At 47.5% G+C, this 18507-nt stretch overlaps 2 protein-coding genes across 7 annotated transcripts in view; both read right to left on the bottom strand.

Moving 5' to 3' along the window:
* The window catches only part of LOC130361225 (serine/threonine-protein kinase SBK1-like), a 613716-nt gene that overhangs the window by 56496 nt on the left and 538713 nt on the right, over positions 1 to 18507 (bottom strand). The gene's annotated exons all lie outside the window — the stretch shown is intronic.
* The window catches only part of LOC130360958 (uncharacterized), a 90775-nt gene continuing 78289 nt past the window's right edge, over positions 6022 to 18507 (bottom strand). The window contains exons 19-20 of the mRNA XM_056563514.1: positions 15042 to 15183; positions 6022 to 6266 (exon numbers count right to left, since the gene is read on the bottom strand). Of these exons, the coding sequence (XP_056419489.1) occupies positions 6088 to 6266; positions 15042 to 15183 (321 nt within the window). The 3' untranslated portion in view covers positions 6022 to 6087. The remainder of the gene's footprint in view (positions 6267 to 15041; positions 15184 to 18507) is intronic.

The following is an 18507-nucleotide window of genomic DNA, read 5'->3' as shown; positions in this document are numbered from 1 at the left end:
GGGAACTACAACCTAATGTGAGGTGATCTATACTGCCTACCTAATGTGGGGGGAACTGTGTTGCGTACTTAAGTGGGTAGTCCACTAATAAGATATATATGTGCATAGGAATTTAATCATGTTTTTTTTTATCTATAGTCCGGCCCTCCAACGGTCTGAGGGACTGTGAACTGGCCCCCCGTTTAACAAGTTTGAGGACACCTGCCATAAATTTTGTGGTGAAATGATTAATGTCTTTAGAAAGTACAATTGGTGGTGCAAAAACAAGCCCTCATATGGTTCTCCAAATGCAAAATTCAAAGCATGTAAAATACAATAGTGCAAAAATGAAAAAAACTGTGGTCCTTAATGGGTTAAAAATTTTAATCTTTCCAGTACTTATCACCTACTGTATGCTGCAGAGGAAGTTCTTTACTTTTTACATTTATTTTCTGTTTGACCAAAGTGCTTTTCGCTGCCATCTCTGTCCATGTCAGGGACTGTCCAGAGCAGGAGCAAATCCCCATAGCAAACTTATCCTACTCTGGACAGTTCCTGACATGGACAGAGGTGGCAGCAGAGAGCACTGTGGTCAGACAGAAAATAAATTCAAAAAGAAAGGAACTTTCTCTGGAGCATAAAGCAGCTGATAAGTACTGGAAGGGTTAAGATTTAAAGGAATTTACAAATCTGTTTAACTTTTTGGCACTAGCTGATTAAAAAAATTAATAAATAAGGGGTTAAACAAATGTGTGCAAATGTGACACAAAACTCTTTTTCCCGAGTGTACTACACAAAAAAACTGACATACTTTACACAGATTTTGCCAATGTTAAAGAAATGCAGCATACCCTGCAGCCAGGGCCGTTTGAAGGAATTTGGGGGCCCGAAGCAAAATGGACATGGAGCCCCCCCTTGATGTTCATGCACGTCACGCTCTAGGGCCGGCGTAAGGACGTAGTAAAGCCGACCCTTGAATTCTGGGAGCACGATGTGAGCGAACGTCGAAATGGGGCCCCCACATTAGGTGCAGCAGAGTTCCCCCCACATTAGGTGCAGCAAAGTTCCCCCCCACATTAGGTGCAGCATAGTTCCCCCCACATTAGGTTTGCAGTGTTCCCCCCCAAATTAGCTAGGAAGTCTTCCCTCACATTAGCTAGGCAGTGTTCCCCCCACAATAGGCTGGCAGTGTTCCCCCCACAATAGGCTGGCAGTGTTACCCCCACATTAGGCTGGCAGTGTTACCCCCACATTAGGCTGGCAGTTTTCCTCCACATTAGGTTGGCAGTTTTCCTCCACATTAGGTTGGCAGTGTTCCTCCACATTAGGTTGGCAGTGTTCCCCCCACATTAGGTAGGCAGTGCCCCCCCCCACCACATTAGGTAGGCAGTGCCCCCCCCACATTAGGTGGGCAGTGTTCCCCCAACATTAGGTAGGCAGTGTTCCCCCCACATTAGGCTGGCAGTGTTCCCCCCACATTAGGCTGGAAGTGTTCCCCCACATTAGGCTGGCAGTGTTCCCCCCACATTAGATAGGCAGTTTTCCCCTCACATTAGGCTGGCAGTGTTCCCCCCCACATTAGGTAGGCAGTGTCCCCCCCCCCACATTAGGTAGGCAGTGTTCCCCCTCACATTAGGTTGGCAGTGTTTCCCCCACATTAGGTTGGCAGTGTTCCCCCCCACATTAGGTATGCAGTGTTCCCCCACATTAGGTAGGCAGTGTTCCCCCCACATTAGGTAGGCAGTTGTGATGGATCCTAGCGTCACCCTATCTACCTGGATGGACTTTAGGACATCACTATTTGTACCCCTAAGTTGATATTGTCCAGTGACATAAAGTTCAGAGTTAAAATACTTTTATTTACTGTTTTCATACACTTTCTGCACACGGTCCACTTTCTGTGCACAATACACCTTTTTGCACATGGTCTACATTTTGCACACTGTCCACCTCCTTTACACAATACACCTTTTGCACACGGTTCACCTTTTGTACAATACACTTATTCTACACATGCTTCTTCTTTTTGCACACAGTCCAACTTCTGCACACCACCACCTTTTGCACTCAAGGCACTGTATAGGTAGAGCTAATCAACTTTATTGGATTATCTTCCAGACTCGCTGTCACCTGTATTGTCTTTACTGACCCTTCCCCCTGTGATGTCCTTCCTATAAAATAAGACACTTGTTCCACAATAAAGAGTTCTGATTTTATACCTGAAGACTGGTGTTGCCTGGTTCTTTGGGTACAAGGATACAATAATCTCTAGTTCTGCCTGGGGATATTGCCTGTGATCTGCTGGGGCTTGTCATCAAAAAGGAGAAGCATGTGTAGAATAAGTGTATTGTACAAAAGGTGAACCGTGTGCCAAAGTGGACCGTGTGCATAATGTGAACCATGTGCAAAAGGTGTATTGTGTAAAGGAGGTGGACAGTGTGCAAAAGGTAGACCATGTGCAAAAATGTGTATTGTGCACAGAAAGTCGACCGGGTGCAGAAAGTGTATGAAAACAATAAATACAAGTATTTTAACTCTGAACTTATGTCGCTGGACAACAGCAGTGTTCCCCCCACATTAGGCTGGCAGTGTTCCCCCCACATTAGGCTGGCAGTGTTCCCCCCACATTAGGCTGGCAGTGTTCCCCCCACATTGGGTTGGCAGTGTTCCCCCCACATTGGGCTGGCAGTGTTCCCCCACATTGGGCTGGCAGTGTTCCCCCACATTGGGCTGGCAGTGTTCCCCCACAGACATACAGCCTCCAGCCATATACTGTTTATGGCTGGAAGCTGTATGCCGGTGTACTGCCCCACTTCAGTGCTCCAACCACCGCTCCTCCGGTCCGGCCATAGCATTAGTTCCTGGGACCAGAGAAGCGGTGGTCGGAGCACCGAAGATGACGTCCCGCTGGTCACTTACCAAGCTGGCCAGCGCATGTCTTCCTCCCCCTCGATGCTCCGGTCTTCTGTGCCTTCGTTGCTACGGGCGCACGCACGGAACGTCAGTGACATCCCGGCGTGCGCTATCTCCCGGCGGCCCCTACGTTTTTAAACTTAACGCGGGACCGCAGAGAGTTAACGGGGGCATCCCTGTGTCCCGAAAACATCTTTCGGGACACAGGGATGTCCTTAATAGTGATGGGGGGAATTTCCCTGTCGCTACAGGACGGGCAAGCACCGGCTCTGCTCGGGGCCCCGGGCCAGCTCGGGGCCCCAAGAAATAGCTTGGTTTGCCTATCTTGTAGCAACGGGCCTGCTTATGAGGGCAGAAAAATGCAGTACATCATGCTTAAAAAAACTTATTTTAGTAAAACACCAGCCAGTGATTACTTTTGCCTGGACTTTCACAGTATCTAGACCAGTGTTTCCCAAATGTGGTCTTCAAGCACCACCAACAGTTCATTTTTTCTGGAGTAAATTAGTCTTTCACAAGTGATATAATTATGGACAGTGAATCAGGAATCACCACAGTTATATCACCTGTGAAAGACTAAGGAATGTTACGCTATGCGCTCCTGCCTCACACGCTGGCCGTGAGAGCATGGTCCCCTTACCTTCTGCTGCCAACGGGGCTGGGAATTGCATTGCGGGACTCACCCGCATGTGAGCCCCAGTCCGTCACTCTCCGGGTGTTTCCCCTGCCTCTGCTTCCGCCTCTCTGCTCCGGCGCGAGTGTTCCCGTCCCTTAGGGCGTGCACGCGCCGGAGCTTTAAGATTTAAAGGGCCAGTACACTCATTAATGTAACCACCTGTGTCTTGTTGATAAATTCCTCCACCCTCCTCAGTTCTCTGCCGGATCTTTGTTGCCTTGTGCCCTAGAGAAAGCGTTCCTTTGTATTGCCTTGCCGTGTACCAGATCTCCTGCTCTTGTGACCTTGACCTTGCTTCTCTGCCGCCTGCCTACTGAACTTCTGCTACATCCCGACTACGCTACTGTGCTGCCTGCCCTTATCTACAGCTATCCTGACTATGAGTTGTCTCATCCCTTCTGTGCTTCGCATCTCCTCGGCCGCCTGTGTGGTCGAGTCGTTGCCGGGGGTTACGACCTGGGTGTCGCCTGCAGCAGCAAGCCCATCCAGCTTTGCGGCGGGCTCTGGTGAAGACCAGCGGCACCTTAGACTCCGTTCCCTGGCACGGTCCGAGTCATCTGCCACACAGGTCCAGCGGATCCACATACACCGGAGTTCCTGTCTTCAGAAACGTGAGTGTTACAAGGAAATCTAGAAAACATGATCCGTTGGGGGTGCTTGAGGACCGCGTTTGGGAAACATTGATCTAGGCCCTTGACTGATTAACAAGTACACAATAGCATGCTACTTAAAAGTACGTATGTGGTATGCACTTAAGAGGGCAGAAAAATGCGTTACCATACACTTAAAAAAGTATCTGAGTAAAAACACCAGCCGGTGAGAATTTTTGCCTGGATTTTCACAGTATCGTCGCCAGTGGTCTTCAAACTGTGGCCCTCCAGCTGTTGCAAAACTACAATTCCCAAGTTTGTAAAAGGTACAAAATAGTACACTACTTAGATGTAGGTATGTGGTATGCACTTTTGAGGGAAGAAAAATGCACTTCAGTATGCTTAAAAAACTTATTTTTGCACAACGCAACAGTGCTGCAGCACACAGTCGCTGTGTACTAAACACAAAATTGCACTCTTTCAAAGATTGCACTCTTTAAAAGACTATTAGGAATGGACTGCTGGGTATGTATTATACAGTCTATAGACTAGTATAACCAGCAGACCATTTGTGGTGGAACAAGCAGGGTAGAAAAATGCACTATGGTACGCTTAAAAAAAAAAAGTATTAGAGTAAAACACCAGCCGGTGATTACTTTTGGCTGTCCGTTCACAGTATCTAGGCCCTTGACAGATTAAGAGGTACAAAATAGTACACCACTTAGATGTAGGAATGTGATATGCACTTATGAGGCCAGAAAAATGTGCTACAGTACGCAAAAAAAAAAAATTATATTTGCCCACAGCACCAGCAGTACACACAACACAGTCACTGTATACTAAACCAAAAATTGCAAAAAGACTTTCTCTCAAATACTATTAGGAATGGACTGCTGGATATAGATTATACCGTCTACAGACTAGTATAATCAGCAGACAAGTACCTAAAAAATTATTTCTCCCTCCTGTCAAAACGTTTCGGCTACACACAGCTCTCTGCCCCTCTCTGTAATTCAATGCTGTTCACAGTGACTGAGGGGTTAATCGCTGCAGAAAGAATTAATTTCTGTGCAAATATGCTGTGCTCTGTGTCCTACGGAAGTTTGAGGTGGCTAAGCGGTGAAACGCTGCTGGAATGAGCTTTTCTGTGTAACACACAGACAGCGATGTCCATCCTATCTCTATGCAGTGTAATGAAGGATATGACGAGTCACAAAATGGCTGCCAAATATATAGGGCTGTGACTTCTCAGGGGTGACTGGCTGCTGATAGGCTGCATCCTGCATGTGATTCAGGGTCATCCCACCTACTTCCCTTCCCCCCTTGCCTTCCCAGAATTCCTTGCCCCATGTACTGACATGTGGATCCACCATTTTAGATGCCCTGGAGCCTGGACCGCAGTAAATGGAGTTTAATGAAGCGATTTGCACAATAGAATCACGGAGATATTCACATTTGTTGTGATTCGAATATTTCATGAAATTCTTAACGAATTTGGGTTCGTCAGCTTCGATTCACTCATCTCTACTATCTATCTACCTATCTTATATTTATCTATCTATCTATCTTATATTTATCTATCTATCCATGTAGTTGACATTGGCAGGGAGAAAGTAAATGACTGCAGTAAGACAAGTTTCCTCCTACACAGCCCCTTACAAATAAAGTTAATGGTGTATCCAACCTGCAAGTGAATTAAGTAAAAAAAAAAAAAAAAAAAATGCACAGAAATAGCATTTACACATTGAAGTATGCATCCTACAGAGAGTATTCAAATAAATATCTGAAAATATGTTTTTAGGTAAATTTTACTATATAAAAAAAAAAAACACATAATACCAAACATACCATAATACCAAGAAGTTGAAACATTTTAATTTTAATGTGACCCAGTAAAGCCAGGAAAGAAATAGGTCCACCCTCCATATCCTAACTGCGAGGTACGGCACAGACTTCAAAAGGTTTGGGGGAATTCGTAGACCCCAATGCAGGAGTAAGGTCTAATTTAGCTCCCAGTGGAGCCTTGAATGTAAAATTTTGTAAAAGTGTCGTGAAAAACAAAAAAAGCTCCATTTTAGCCAAGGTCTCACCAGCGCAACTTCTCTTACCTAAAAATTATAATAAAAAACAAAACAAAAACATAATATTTTAGTGAATGCATCTAGTAAAAAAAAAAAAACGTTTAATGTTAATCACTCATAGTGCTGCTGCTTGGTAACATGGTACAATTTATGTTTCTCAGTAATAATACCTCTTTAAAGCTATCTGGAAAAGAAGGTAGCAAATAGCATGCTTCTGAGACTATCTAGGACTCTTCATCAGGCGTCAGAGAAAAACAAATGCTCCAGCATGTTTAAAGGGGTAATCCACCCCTAGACATCTTATCCCTTATCCAAAGGATAGGGGATAAGATGTCTGCTCGCGGGGATCCCACCGCTGGGGACCCCCACCATCTCCCTGCTGCACCATGTGTTCGTTTAGAGTGCTGGGTGCAGCGCCGGATGCTCATGACGTCACGGCCATACCCTGCACATGACGTCACAGCCGCACACCCTCAATGCAACTCGATGGTAGGGGGCATAACACCGCCTCCCATAGACTTGCATTGAGGGGGCATGGCCATGACATCACAAGTGGGGCGTGACCATGACGTCACGAGCTTCCTCCCCACATCACCAGTCATCCTGCACGGAGCAAAGTTCGCTCCATGCATGTCTGGGGTGCCACAGCCGAGATCGTGGGGGTCAGACACCTTGTGCCCTCTTCTTTGGATAGGGGAGAAGATGTCTAGGGGCGGAGTACCCCTTTAAAGGGTTATTCCAGTATAAAAAATTGCATTTCAATAAAATTATCACCCCAGGGCATATACATTACTAGTATACTGTTATCACAAATTGTACTGGCTTCGGCATACTTATGCTTGACTTACTCCTGTCAGGAAGTTGTGTAGCCTTTTTTTTTTAAATATAGTATTGTCTCAGCATCTACCCGGCCTCCTCCTTCTCTCCCGAGACAACACATGTGTTACGCCGAGCGCTCCGGGTCCCCGCTCCTCCCCGGAGCGCTCGCTACACTTCCCTCACTGCAGCGCCCCGGTCGGTTCCACGGACCCGGGGCGCTGCGTTACCACCTCCGGCCGGGATGCGATTCGCGATGCGGGTAGCGCCCGCTCGCGATGCGCACCCCGGCTCCCGTACCTTACTCGCTCCCCGTCAGTTCTGTCCCGGCGCGCGCGGCCCCGCTCCCTAGGGCGCGCGCGCGCCGGGTCTTTGCGATTTAAAGGGCCACTGCACCGCTGATTGGTGCAGTGGTTCCAATTAGTGTTTACACCTGTGCACTTCCCTATATCACCTCACTTCCCCTTCACTCCCTCGCCGGATCTTGTTGCCCTAGTGCCAGTGAAAGCGTTCCTTGTGTGTTCCTTGCCTGTGATTCCAGACCTTCTGCCGTTGCCCCTGACTACGATCCTTGCTGCCTGCCCCGACCTTCTGCTACGTCCGACCTTGCTTCTGTCTACTCCCTTGTACCGCGCCTATCTTCAGCAGCCAGAGAGGTTGAGCCGTTGCTAGGGGATACGACCTGGTCACTACCGCCGCAGCAAGACCATCCCGCTTTGCGGCGGGCTCTGGTGAAAACCAGTAGTGACTTAGAACCGATCCTCTAGCACGGTCCACGCCAATCCCTCTCTGGCACAGAGGATCCACTACCTGCCAGCCGGCATCGTGACAGTAGATCCGGCCATGGATCCCGCTGAAGTTCCTCTGCCAGTTGTCGCTGACCTCACCACGGTGGTCGCCCAGCAGTCACAACAGATTGCGCAACAAGGCCAACAGCTGTCTCAACTGACTGTTATGCTACAACAGTTACTACCACAGCTCCAGCAATCATCTCCTCCGCCAGCTCCTGTACCTCCTCCGCAGCGAGTGGCCGCTTCTGGAATACGACTATCCTTGCCGGATAAATTTGATGGGGACTCTAAGTTTTGCCGTGGCTTTCTTTCCCAATGTTCATTACACTTGGAGATGATGTCGGACCAGTTCCCCACTGAAAGGTCTAAGGTGGCTTTCGTAGTCAGCCTGCTGTCTGGAAAAGCCCTGGCTTGGGCCACACCGCTCTGGGACCGCAATGACCCCGTCACTGCCTCTGTACACTCCTTCTTCTCGGAAATTCGAAGTGTCTTTGAGGAACCTGCCCGAGCCTCTTCTGCTGAGACTGCCCTGTTGAACCTGGTCCAGGGTAATTCTTCCGTTGGCGAGTATGCCGTACAGTTCCGTACCCTTGCTTCAGAATTATCCTGGAATAATGAGGCACTCTGCGCGACCTTTAAAAAAGGCCTATCCAGCAACATTAAAGATGTTCTGGCCGCACGAGAAATCCCTGCTAACCTACATGAACTCATCCATCTTGCCACTCGCATTGACATGCGTTTTTCCGAACGGCGTCAGGAGCTCCGCCAGGATATGGACTCTGTTCGCACGAGGCGTTTCTTCTCCCCGGCTCCTCTCTCCTCTGGTCCCCTGCAATCTGTTCCTGTGCCTCCCGCCGTGGAGGCTATGCAGGTCGACCGGTCTCGCCTGACACCCCAAGAGAGGACACGACGCCGCATGGAGAATCTCTGCCTGTACTGTGCTAGTACCGAACACTTCCTGAAGGATTGTCCTATCCGTCCTCCCCGCCTGGAAAGACGTCCGCTGACTCCGCACAAAAGTGAGACAGTCCTTGATGTCTACTCTGCTTCTCCACGTCTTACTGTGCCTGTGCGGATGTCTGCCTCTGCCTTCTCCTTCTCTGCTGTGGCCTTCTTGGACTCTGGATCTGCAGGAAATTTCATCTTAGCCTCTCTCGTCAACAGGTTCAACATCCCGGTGACCAGTCTCGCCAGACCCCTCTACATCAATTGTGTAAACAATGAAAGATTGGACTGTACTATACGTTTCCGCACGGAGCCCCTTCTAATGTGCATCGGATCTCATCACGAGAGGATTGAACTGTTGGTCCTCCCCAATTGCACTTCTGAAATCCTTCTTGGACTTCCCTGGCTTCAACTCCATTCCCCAATCCTGGATTGGTCCACTGGGGAGATCAAGAGTTGGGGGCCCTCTTGTTCCAAGGACTGCTTAAAACCGGTTCCCAGTAAACCTTGCCGTGTCCCTGTGCTTCCTCATGTAACCGGTCTCCCTAAGGCCTATATGGACTTTGCGGACGTTTTTTGCAAAAAACAAGCTGAGACTCTACCTCCTCACAGGCCTTATGATTGTCCCATTGACCTCCTCCCGGGCACTACTCCACCCCGGGGCAGAATCTATCCTCTGTCCGTCCCAGAGACTCTTGCCATGTCTGAATACGTCCAAGAAAATTTAAAAAAGGGCTTTATCCGTAAATCCTCCTCTCCTGCCGGAGCCGGATTTTTCTTTGTGTCCAAAAAAGATGGCTCTCTACGTCCTTGCATTGACTACCGCGGTCTTAATAAAATCACGGTTAAGAACCGCTACCCCCTACCCCTCATCTCTGAACTCTTTGATCGTCTCCAAGGTGCCCATATTTTTACCAAACTGGACTTAAGAGGTGCTTATAATCTCATCCGCATCAGAGAGGGGGATGAATGGAAAACGGCATTTAACACCAGAGATGGACACTTTGAGTATCTGGTCATGCCCTTTGGTCTATGCAACGCCCCTGCCGTCTTCCAAGACTTTGTTAATGAAATTTTTCGTGATCTACTATACTCCTGTGTTGTTGTATATCTGGACGATATCCTGATTTTTTCTGCCAATCTTGAAGAACACCGCCAGCATGTCCGTATGGTTCTTCAGAGACTTCGTGATAATCAACTCTATGCCAAAATAGAGAAATGTCTGTTTGAATGCCAATCTCTTCCTTTTCTAGGATACTTGGTCTCTGGCCAGGGACTACAAATGGACCCAGATAAACTCTCTGCCGTCTTAGATTGGCCACGCCCCTCCGGACTCCGTGCCATCCAACGTTTTTTGGGGTTCGCCAATTATTACAGGCAATTTATTCCACATTTTTCTACCATTGTGGCTCCTATTGTGGCTTTAACAAAAAAAAATGCCGATCCCAAGTCTTGGCCTCCTCAAGCGGAAGACGCCTTTAAACGACTCAAGTCTGCCTTTTCTTCGGCTCCCGTGCTCTCCAGACCTGACCCATCTAAACCCTTCCTATTGGAGGTTGATGCCTCCTCAGTGGGAGCTGGAGCTGTCCTTCTACAAAAAAACTCTTCCGGGCATGCTGTTACTTGTGGTTTTTTTTCCAGGACCTTCTCTCCGGCGGAGAGGAACTACTCCATCGGGGATCGAGAGCTTCTAGCCATTAAATTAGCACTTGAGGAATGGAGGCATCTGCTGGAGGGATCAAGATTTCCAGTTATTATTTACACCGATCACAAGAACCTCTCCTACCTCCAGTCTGCCCAACGGCTGAATCCTCGTCAGGCCAGGTGGTCTCTGTTCTTTGCCCGATTTAATTTTGAAATTCACTTTCGGCCTGCTGATAAAAACATTAGGGCCGATGCTCTCTCTCGTTCCTCAGATGCCTCTGAAATTGAACTCTCTCCTCAACACATCATTCCTCCTGACTGCCTGATTTCCACTTCTCCAGCCTCCATCAGGCAAACTCCTCCAGGAAAGACCTTTGTTTCTCCACGCCAACGCCTTGGGATCCTCAAATGGGGTCACTCCTCCCATCTCGCAGGTCATGCGGGCATCAAGAAATCTGTGCAACTCATCTCTCGCTTCTATTGGTGGCCGACTCTAGAGACTGATGTGGTGGACTTTGTGCGAGCCTGCACTATCTGTGCCCGGGATAAGACTCCTCGCCAGAAGCCCGCTGGTTTTCTTCATCCTCTACCTGTCCCCGAACAACCTTGGTCTCTGATTGGTATGGATTTTATTACTGACTTACCCCCATCCCATGGCAACACTGTTATTTGGGTGGTCGTTGATCGATTCTCCAAAATGGCACATTTCATCCCTCTTCCTGGTCTTCCTTCAGCGCCTCAGTTGGCTAAACAATTTTTTGTACACATTTTTCGTCTTCACGGGTTGCCTACACAGATCGTCTCGGATAGAGGCGTCCAATTTGTGTCTAAATTCTGGAGGGCTCTCTGTAAACAACTCAAGATTAAATTAAATTTTTCTTCTGCATACCATCCTCAATCCAATGGACAAGTAGAGAGAATTAACCAGATCTTGGGTGACTATTTACGACATTTTGTTTCCTCCCGCCAGGATGACTGGGCAGATCTTCTACCTTGGGCCGAATTCTCGTATAATTTCAGAATCTCTGAATCTTCCTCCAAATCTCCGTTTTTCGTGGTGTACGGCCGTCACCCTCTTCCCCCCCTCCCTACCCCCTTGCCCTCTGGTCTGCCCGCTGTGGATGAAATTTCTCGTGATCTTTCCACCATATGGAAAGAGACCCAAAATTCTCTCTTACAGGCTTCTTCTCGCATGAAGAGATTCGCAGATAAGAAAAGAAGAGCTCCTCCCATTTTTTCCCCTGGAGACAAGGTATGGCTCTCCGCTAAATATGTCCGTTTCCGTGTCCCGAGCTATAAGTTGGGACCACGCTATCTTGGTCCTTTTAAAGTTTTGTGTCAAATTAATCCTGTCTCTTACAAACTTCTTCTTCCTCCTTCTCTTCGTATCCCTAATGCCTTTCACGTCTCTCTTCTTAAACCTCTCATCCTCAACCGTTTTTCTCCTAAATCTGTTCCTCCCACTCCTGTTTCCGGCTCCTCGGACATCTTCTCTGTCAAAGAGATTTTGGCCTCTAAAAAGGTCAGGGGAAGAACTTTTTTTTTAGTGGATTGGGAGGGTTGTGGTCCAGAAGAGAGGTCCTGGGAACCTGAGGACAATATCCTGGACAAAAGTCTGATCCTCAGGTTCTCAGGCCCCAAGAAGAGGGGGAGACCCAAGGGGGGGGGTACTGTTACGCCGAGCGCTCCGGGTCCCCGCTCCTCCCCGGAGCGCTCGCTACACTTCCCTCACTGCAGCGCCCCGGTCGGTTCCACGGACCCGGGGCGCTGCGTTACCACCTCCGGCCGGGATGCGATTCGCGATGCGGGTAGCGCCCGCTCGCGATGCGCACCCCGGCTCCCGTACCTTACTCGCTCCCCGTCAGTTCTGTCCCGGCGCGCGCGGCCCCGCTCCCTAGGGCGCGCGCGCGCCGGGTCTTTGCGATTTAAAGGGCCACTGCACCGCTGATTGGTGCAGTGGTTCCAATTAGTGTTTACACCTGTGCACTTCCCTATATCACCTCACTTCCCCTTCACTCCCTCGCCGGATCTTGTTGCCCTAGTGCCAGTGAAAGCGTTCCTTGTGTGTTCCTTGCCTGTGATTCCAGACCTTCTGCCGTTGCCCCTGACTACGATCCTTGCTGCCTGCCCCGACCTTCTGCTACGTCCGACCTTGCTTCTGTCTACTCCCTTGTACCGCGCCTATCTTCAGCAGCCAGAGAGGTTGAGCCGTTGCTAGGGGATACGACCTGGTCACTACCGCCGCAGCAAGACCATCCCGCTTTGCGGCGGGCTCTGGTGAAAACCAGTAGTGACTTAGAACCGATCCTCTAGCACGGTCCACGCCAATCCCTCTCTGGCACAGAGGATCCACTACCTGCCAGCCGGCATCGTGACAACATGATCTTATGCAGTCTCAGGAGGCTTGGCTGGATCTTGACTCCGGGTTTAAGGCCCATCCCAAGTGATGTCACCCATAGAAAGAATCATTTGGTAATTGACAATCACAAGTTGCTCCCACAGTTTACTTGGCCACCATCCAGACACTGGTGGCACCTTCATTTCATAACCTGACTCTGCCCGGACCATTTTCAGGGGTCCTGCCATTTACAGCCAGCAACCATTGCCTTTGTTTTCAGCAGTGATGTGAACCAGAAACCTGGACTGCTACGAACTGGAACCATATTGTCTTAAACATGGATCCAGGTTCTGTTTGGGATCCTACAATGGTTGGGCTCAAGTTTGAACGTCCTGTGTTGAGTGCTATAATCCTGCCTTTGTAGTGGAGCCACAAGGTGCCCTAACTGCCGGTGTGATGATCTGCAGAGCCATCTCATACGATGGTTGGTCACCCCTAGTAGTGATATGAGCGACACTTACAGCTCAGCGAAATGTGCAGAACATCCTGCGGCCAAATGAGTCACCTCTCATGGCTTCCCGCTGGCATTTTCAGCACAATAATGCTCACCCACATACAGTATAGTTGCCTGACAGCTTCATCAACCTATGGGGGTGCAGGATCTACAGGCCCAGCTGTAACATCTATGGGCAAATGTGCTGCAGGATGCCATATGGAACTTGTACACCTCCATATATCCATACTGTATCTTACCTTGTATCTAAGGTAGATGGGGCCCACAGTACAGTGTTCCATAATAAACATATCTTTTCAGTCTAATATTGTAATCACTTACATAGATCATCATTACATCCACACATACTGTAGAATGTTCCATTCTATTCCAAAAACTTCTTGGTGCAATATTCATTTATTTAGTTATTTATTTATTTGGTCTATAATTTAATTTACAGCCATAGCTGTTTGCTCCCCTCTTCACCATTAAAAGGTATCAACTAATGAGAACTCAACACAATTGTTATCTAAAGGCTAACACAGTACAAATATATTCTTTAACAAAATTCTTGGTAAAATTAACATTTCCGCAATCTGTTCATGTCTGGAACTGTCCAGAGCAGGAGAGGTTTGCTATGGGGATTTGCTTCTGCTCTGGATAGTTCCTGACATGGACAGAGGTGTCAGCAGAGAGCACTGTGGTCAGACTGAAAAGAAATTCAAAAAGAAAAGATCTTCCTCTGGAGCATATAGAAGCTGAGAAGTACTGGAAGGATTAAGATTTTTAACAAGAAGTAATTTACAAATCTGTTTAAAGGGGTATTCCAGGAAAATACTTTTTTTTTTATATGTCATCTGGCTCCAGAAAGTTAAACAGATTTGTAAATTAATTCTATTAAAAAATCTTTATCCTTCCAATAATTATCAGCTGCTGAAGTTGAGTTGTTCTTTTCTGTCTGGCAACAGTGCTCTCTGCTGACATCTCTGCTTGTCTCGGGAACTGCACAGAGTAAACCTTCTGGGTTGTGTTTTTGAGCCCCATCTACTACCCATTACATCATGGTTCAGACTAGCATCTAATTAGGCTGCATTCACATCACGATTCTTACATACGGGGACCGGATCCGGCTGGGAGATGTGAAAACTGGGCGCTCCCATATCCCAGCCGAACCCCATCTCATTCATTTGAATGAGCGTACTGGAGTCAGATAGTGACTCCGGTTGGCAAATTTTTGCCCCATATCCGGTTTTGTGACCAGACTTAAAATTGTAGCATACCACAGTTTTTAGTCCGGTCACAAAACCGGATACGGGGCAAAAATGAGCCGACCTGAGTCACCATCTGTCTCCGGTCGGCTCATTAAAATGAATAAAATGAGGGATACAGGAGCACCCGGTTTTCACATCTCCCAGCCAGATCCGGTCCCCGTATGTAAGAATTGTGATGTTAATGCAGCCTAAAAGAGTTAGAAAGGGAGTGTCCACTCTATGGACAATCTCTTTCTGTTAGATGATCATGATGAAAAGCTTGTAACTGGGGGTCCTCAGCTGTAATCAACTGGACAACCGGACGGCAAATGTTCAATATCTCTGCAGTGCCTCCAAATTTGGCATTACACCATTACACATTTTCCAGAGCGAGAGACCACTTAGTTGTAGCTCCCAATTCTGGGTAAAATAGAAAGGTCTTGTATAGAGAATTAATTTCAGAAATCTATTGTCCATTCATAACCTTATGACTCCTACAATAGATGTTTTCATTAAGAGTGTTACCTATTGAGAAGGGGATGAAGGCCTCATTCTTTTTGAAATTTCCTTCTGAGTCAAGAAAATGTTCTGGATAAAACTCATCCGGTTTCTTAAAGTATTCTTTGTCTTTGTGTAAAGAATGAAGCACAGGGAGGATAATAGTTCCCTAGGGGTTAAAGAGGCACTGTCATTGTAAAAAAAAACTTTTTGTATTTTCTATTACTACTGATAAGGTGACTTTTTTAAATATACATTTGTCAATGTCAATTTTACCAAAAAATCTAAAATGAAAATAGCTGCCACTAGGGGTCATCTCTTTATGCAGATAGACTACTCCCTATTTTTCAACATACTGGATACTGGCCGTAAAGTGTGTTGGTATCCAGTATAGGAGATCACCATTGCACCACTACAGCCTTCACCTGTTCCTATACTACAACTCCCATGATGGGAGTTGTAGTTTTGCAACAGCTGGGGGTACAATCTGTGTTCGAGCTGTATATTCTCCAGCTGTGTGCCTCCAGCTCTAGCAAAACTACAGACAAAGGATATGTGGGCATGCTGGTTGTTGTAGTTTTGCAACAGCTAATGGCAACACTGCTCTAATACAGTGCTTTATAAACACTGCAGCTCCAGCTGTGGCAAAACTACAACTCCCAGCATGCTTGAACAGCCAAAGCTATCTTTGACTCCTGAATGACAAAGAAACTGATCAGACATTCAGGAGTCTGTAAAAGCTCAATGACACTTATAGTAAGGGCTATGTTGATTAGCATCCAGCTTTACTGGGAACAAATAGAAAATGTAATCATAAAAACTACTGTGCAGTGATTTACAGACTGCCAGGCTGCTCCCAGACTCAGAGCAGATGAGTCATCACAGTGAGGGAAAGAGATGGACACGCCCCTCCATAAGGCAAGAACAAAAGGCAAGTGAGCAAATGCTATTTGGTAGTGATATAAAGGTTCTTGACACATAAATAGCTGCTTCGGTGCACACCAGGTGGAGGCAGCTCCATGTTACTTTTTTGGGACACTGTGTGCACTGTACAGGACCCTGAAGAAGCTCATGTCCTCTACATAGACAGTGATTTACTCCGTCCCTAGACATCTTATCCCCTATCCAAAGGATAGGGGATTAGATGTCTGATTGCCGGGGGGCCCGCCGCTGGGGACCCCTGTGATTTCCCTGTGGCACCCGGTGTTCATTTAGAGCACGCAAGGCTTGTGACATCACGGCCACGCGCTGTCCGTAACATCACGGCCCTGCCCCCTCAATGCAAGTCTATGGGAGGGCTGTGACAGCCATCATGCAACCAACATCACCAGTCATCTGGCACGGAGCAAAGTTCACTCTGTGCATCGGATGTCTGGGGTGCGGCAGTCAAGATCGCAGGGGTCCCGCCACTGGGGACCCTAAGGATGATCAGACATCTTGTCTAAGATGTCTAGGGGCAGAGTACCCCTTTAAGGCCACCAACATTTTGGGCTTTTTCAGTTACTCCATTGGAAATGAATAGGGAAAAATGCAAATCCTGGACTGTTAGGGGACTTAACCTCTTCAGGATTCAGGGCGTACCTGTACGCCCTGAACCCGGTCCCGGTGTTTAAAACGGGGTCACACCGTGACCCTGCATCACACCGGGTCGGTCCCGGCTATGAATGGCCGGGACCCTGGACTATTAGCGCGCGGCACCAATCGTTGTGCCGCGTGCTATTAACCCTTCAGACGCGGCGATTAAAGTTGACCGCTGCGTCTGATAGTGAAAGTAAATGCTTCCCAGCAACTCAGTCGGGCTGATCGGGACATCGCGATAAAATCGCGATGTTCCGATCAGCTAGGACGCGAGCGGAGACCCCCCTTACCTTGCTCCGTCGCGTCCGATCGGCGTTTGATTGCTCCAAGCCTGAGCTACAGGCTTGAGCAATCGAGACCCTATCTCGCTGATCCATGCAAAGCTATGGCTTTGCAGGGATCAGGGTAAAAGATCAGTGTGTGCAGTGTTATAGGTCCCTATGGGAGCTATAACACTGCAAAAAAAAAGTTAACAAAGGTCATTTAACCCCTTCCCTAATAAAAGTTTGAATCACCCCCTTTCCCATAAAAAAAATGTGTAAATAAAAATAAACATATGTGGTATCGACGCGTGCGTAAATGTCCGAACCATAACAATATATTGTTAATTAAACCACACGGTCAATGGCATACGCACAAGAAAAATTCCAAAGTCCAACATAGCATATTTTTGGTGACTTTTTATATTATAAAAAAATGAATAAAAAGCTATCAAAAAGTTTGATCAATGCAAAAATGGTACCGATAAAAACTTCAGAACACGGCACAAAAAATTAGCCCTCATACCGGCCCGTACACGGAAAAATAAAAAAATGTATAGGGGTCAGAAGATGACAATTTTAAACGTAAATGTAGTTATGATTTTTTTCAGAAGTGTGACAAAATCAATGCACTGCTGCGTAGAAACAGAAGCAACAAAGTTACAAAATGAAATTTTTTCTTCAATTTGGTTGCACAATGAATTTCTTTTTGGTAAAATGATTAATGTCACTGCAAAGTAGAATTGGTGGCGCAAAAAATAAGCCATCATATGGAATTTTTAGCTGATCAGTTTTTATGGTTATGTTTACACTATAGAATATCTGCCCAGAGATATTCTGGGGGGGGGGGGGGGGGAGTTTCCGTCTGCTACAGTATGGGCACTGCTAAATTTAGCACAGACTTGTGCCTTCACCATTGAGAGGCATGCATTCTGTGCAGATTTCTGCTTAAAAATAAAACATGCTTATTCTATTGGGGGTACGGAGTCTGAAGTTTTTGTGATGTGAACAATGCAGCAGAATTCCATTGAAAACCATAAAACAATAGAAGGCTGCTGCATCAGAGCTCCTGAGTGGAATTCTGTAGTGTACCGTATATACTCGAGTATAAGCCGACCCGAGTATAAGCCGAGACCCCTAATTTCAACCCAAAATCCCAGGAAAAGTTATTGACTCGAGTATAAGCCTAGGGTGGGAAATACCTCATCCCCCCCTGTCATCATCCAGACCCGTCATTAACATCCTCATCATCATCCCCTTGTCATCATCCCACACATCCCCCCTTCATCATCCCCTTATCATCCCACACATCCCCCCTTCATCATCCCCTTATCATCCCACACATCCCCCTTCATCATCCCCTTGTCATCATCCCACACATCCCCCCCTTCATCATCCCCTTATCATCCCGCACATCCCCCCTTCATCATCCCCTTATCATCCCACACATCCCCCCTTCATCATCCCCTTATCATCCCGCACATCCCCCCTTCATCATCCCCTTATCATCCCACCCCCCCCCCTTCATCATCCCCACCCCCCTTCATCATCCCCACACCCCCCCTTCATCATCCTCTTCTCATCATTCGCCCTCAGTGGTCTTCAACCTGCGGACCTCCAGAGGTTTCAAAACTACAACTCCCAGCAAGCCCGGG

This window comes from Hyla sarda, chromosome 3, assembly GCF_029499605.1.
Source record: "Hyla sarda isolate aHylSar1 chromosome 3, aHylSar1.hap1, whole genome shotgun sequence".
NCBI classification, from domain to species: Eukaryota; Metazoa; Chordata; class Amphibia; order Anura; family Hylidae; genus Hyla; species Hyla sarda.
Note: the sequence above shows the minus strand (reverse complement) of the source record. Positions and strands in the feature narration are given on the sequence as shown.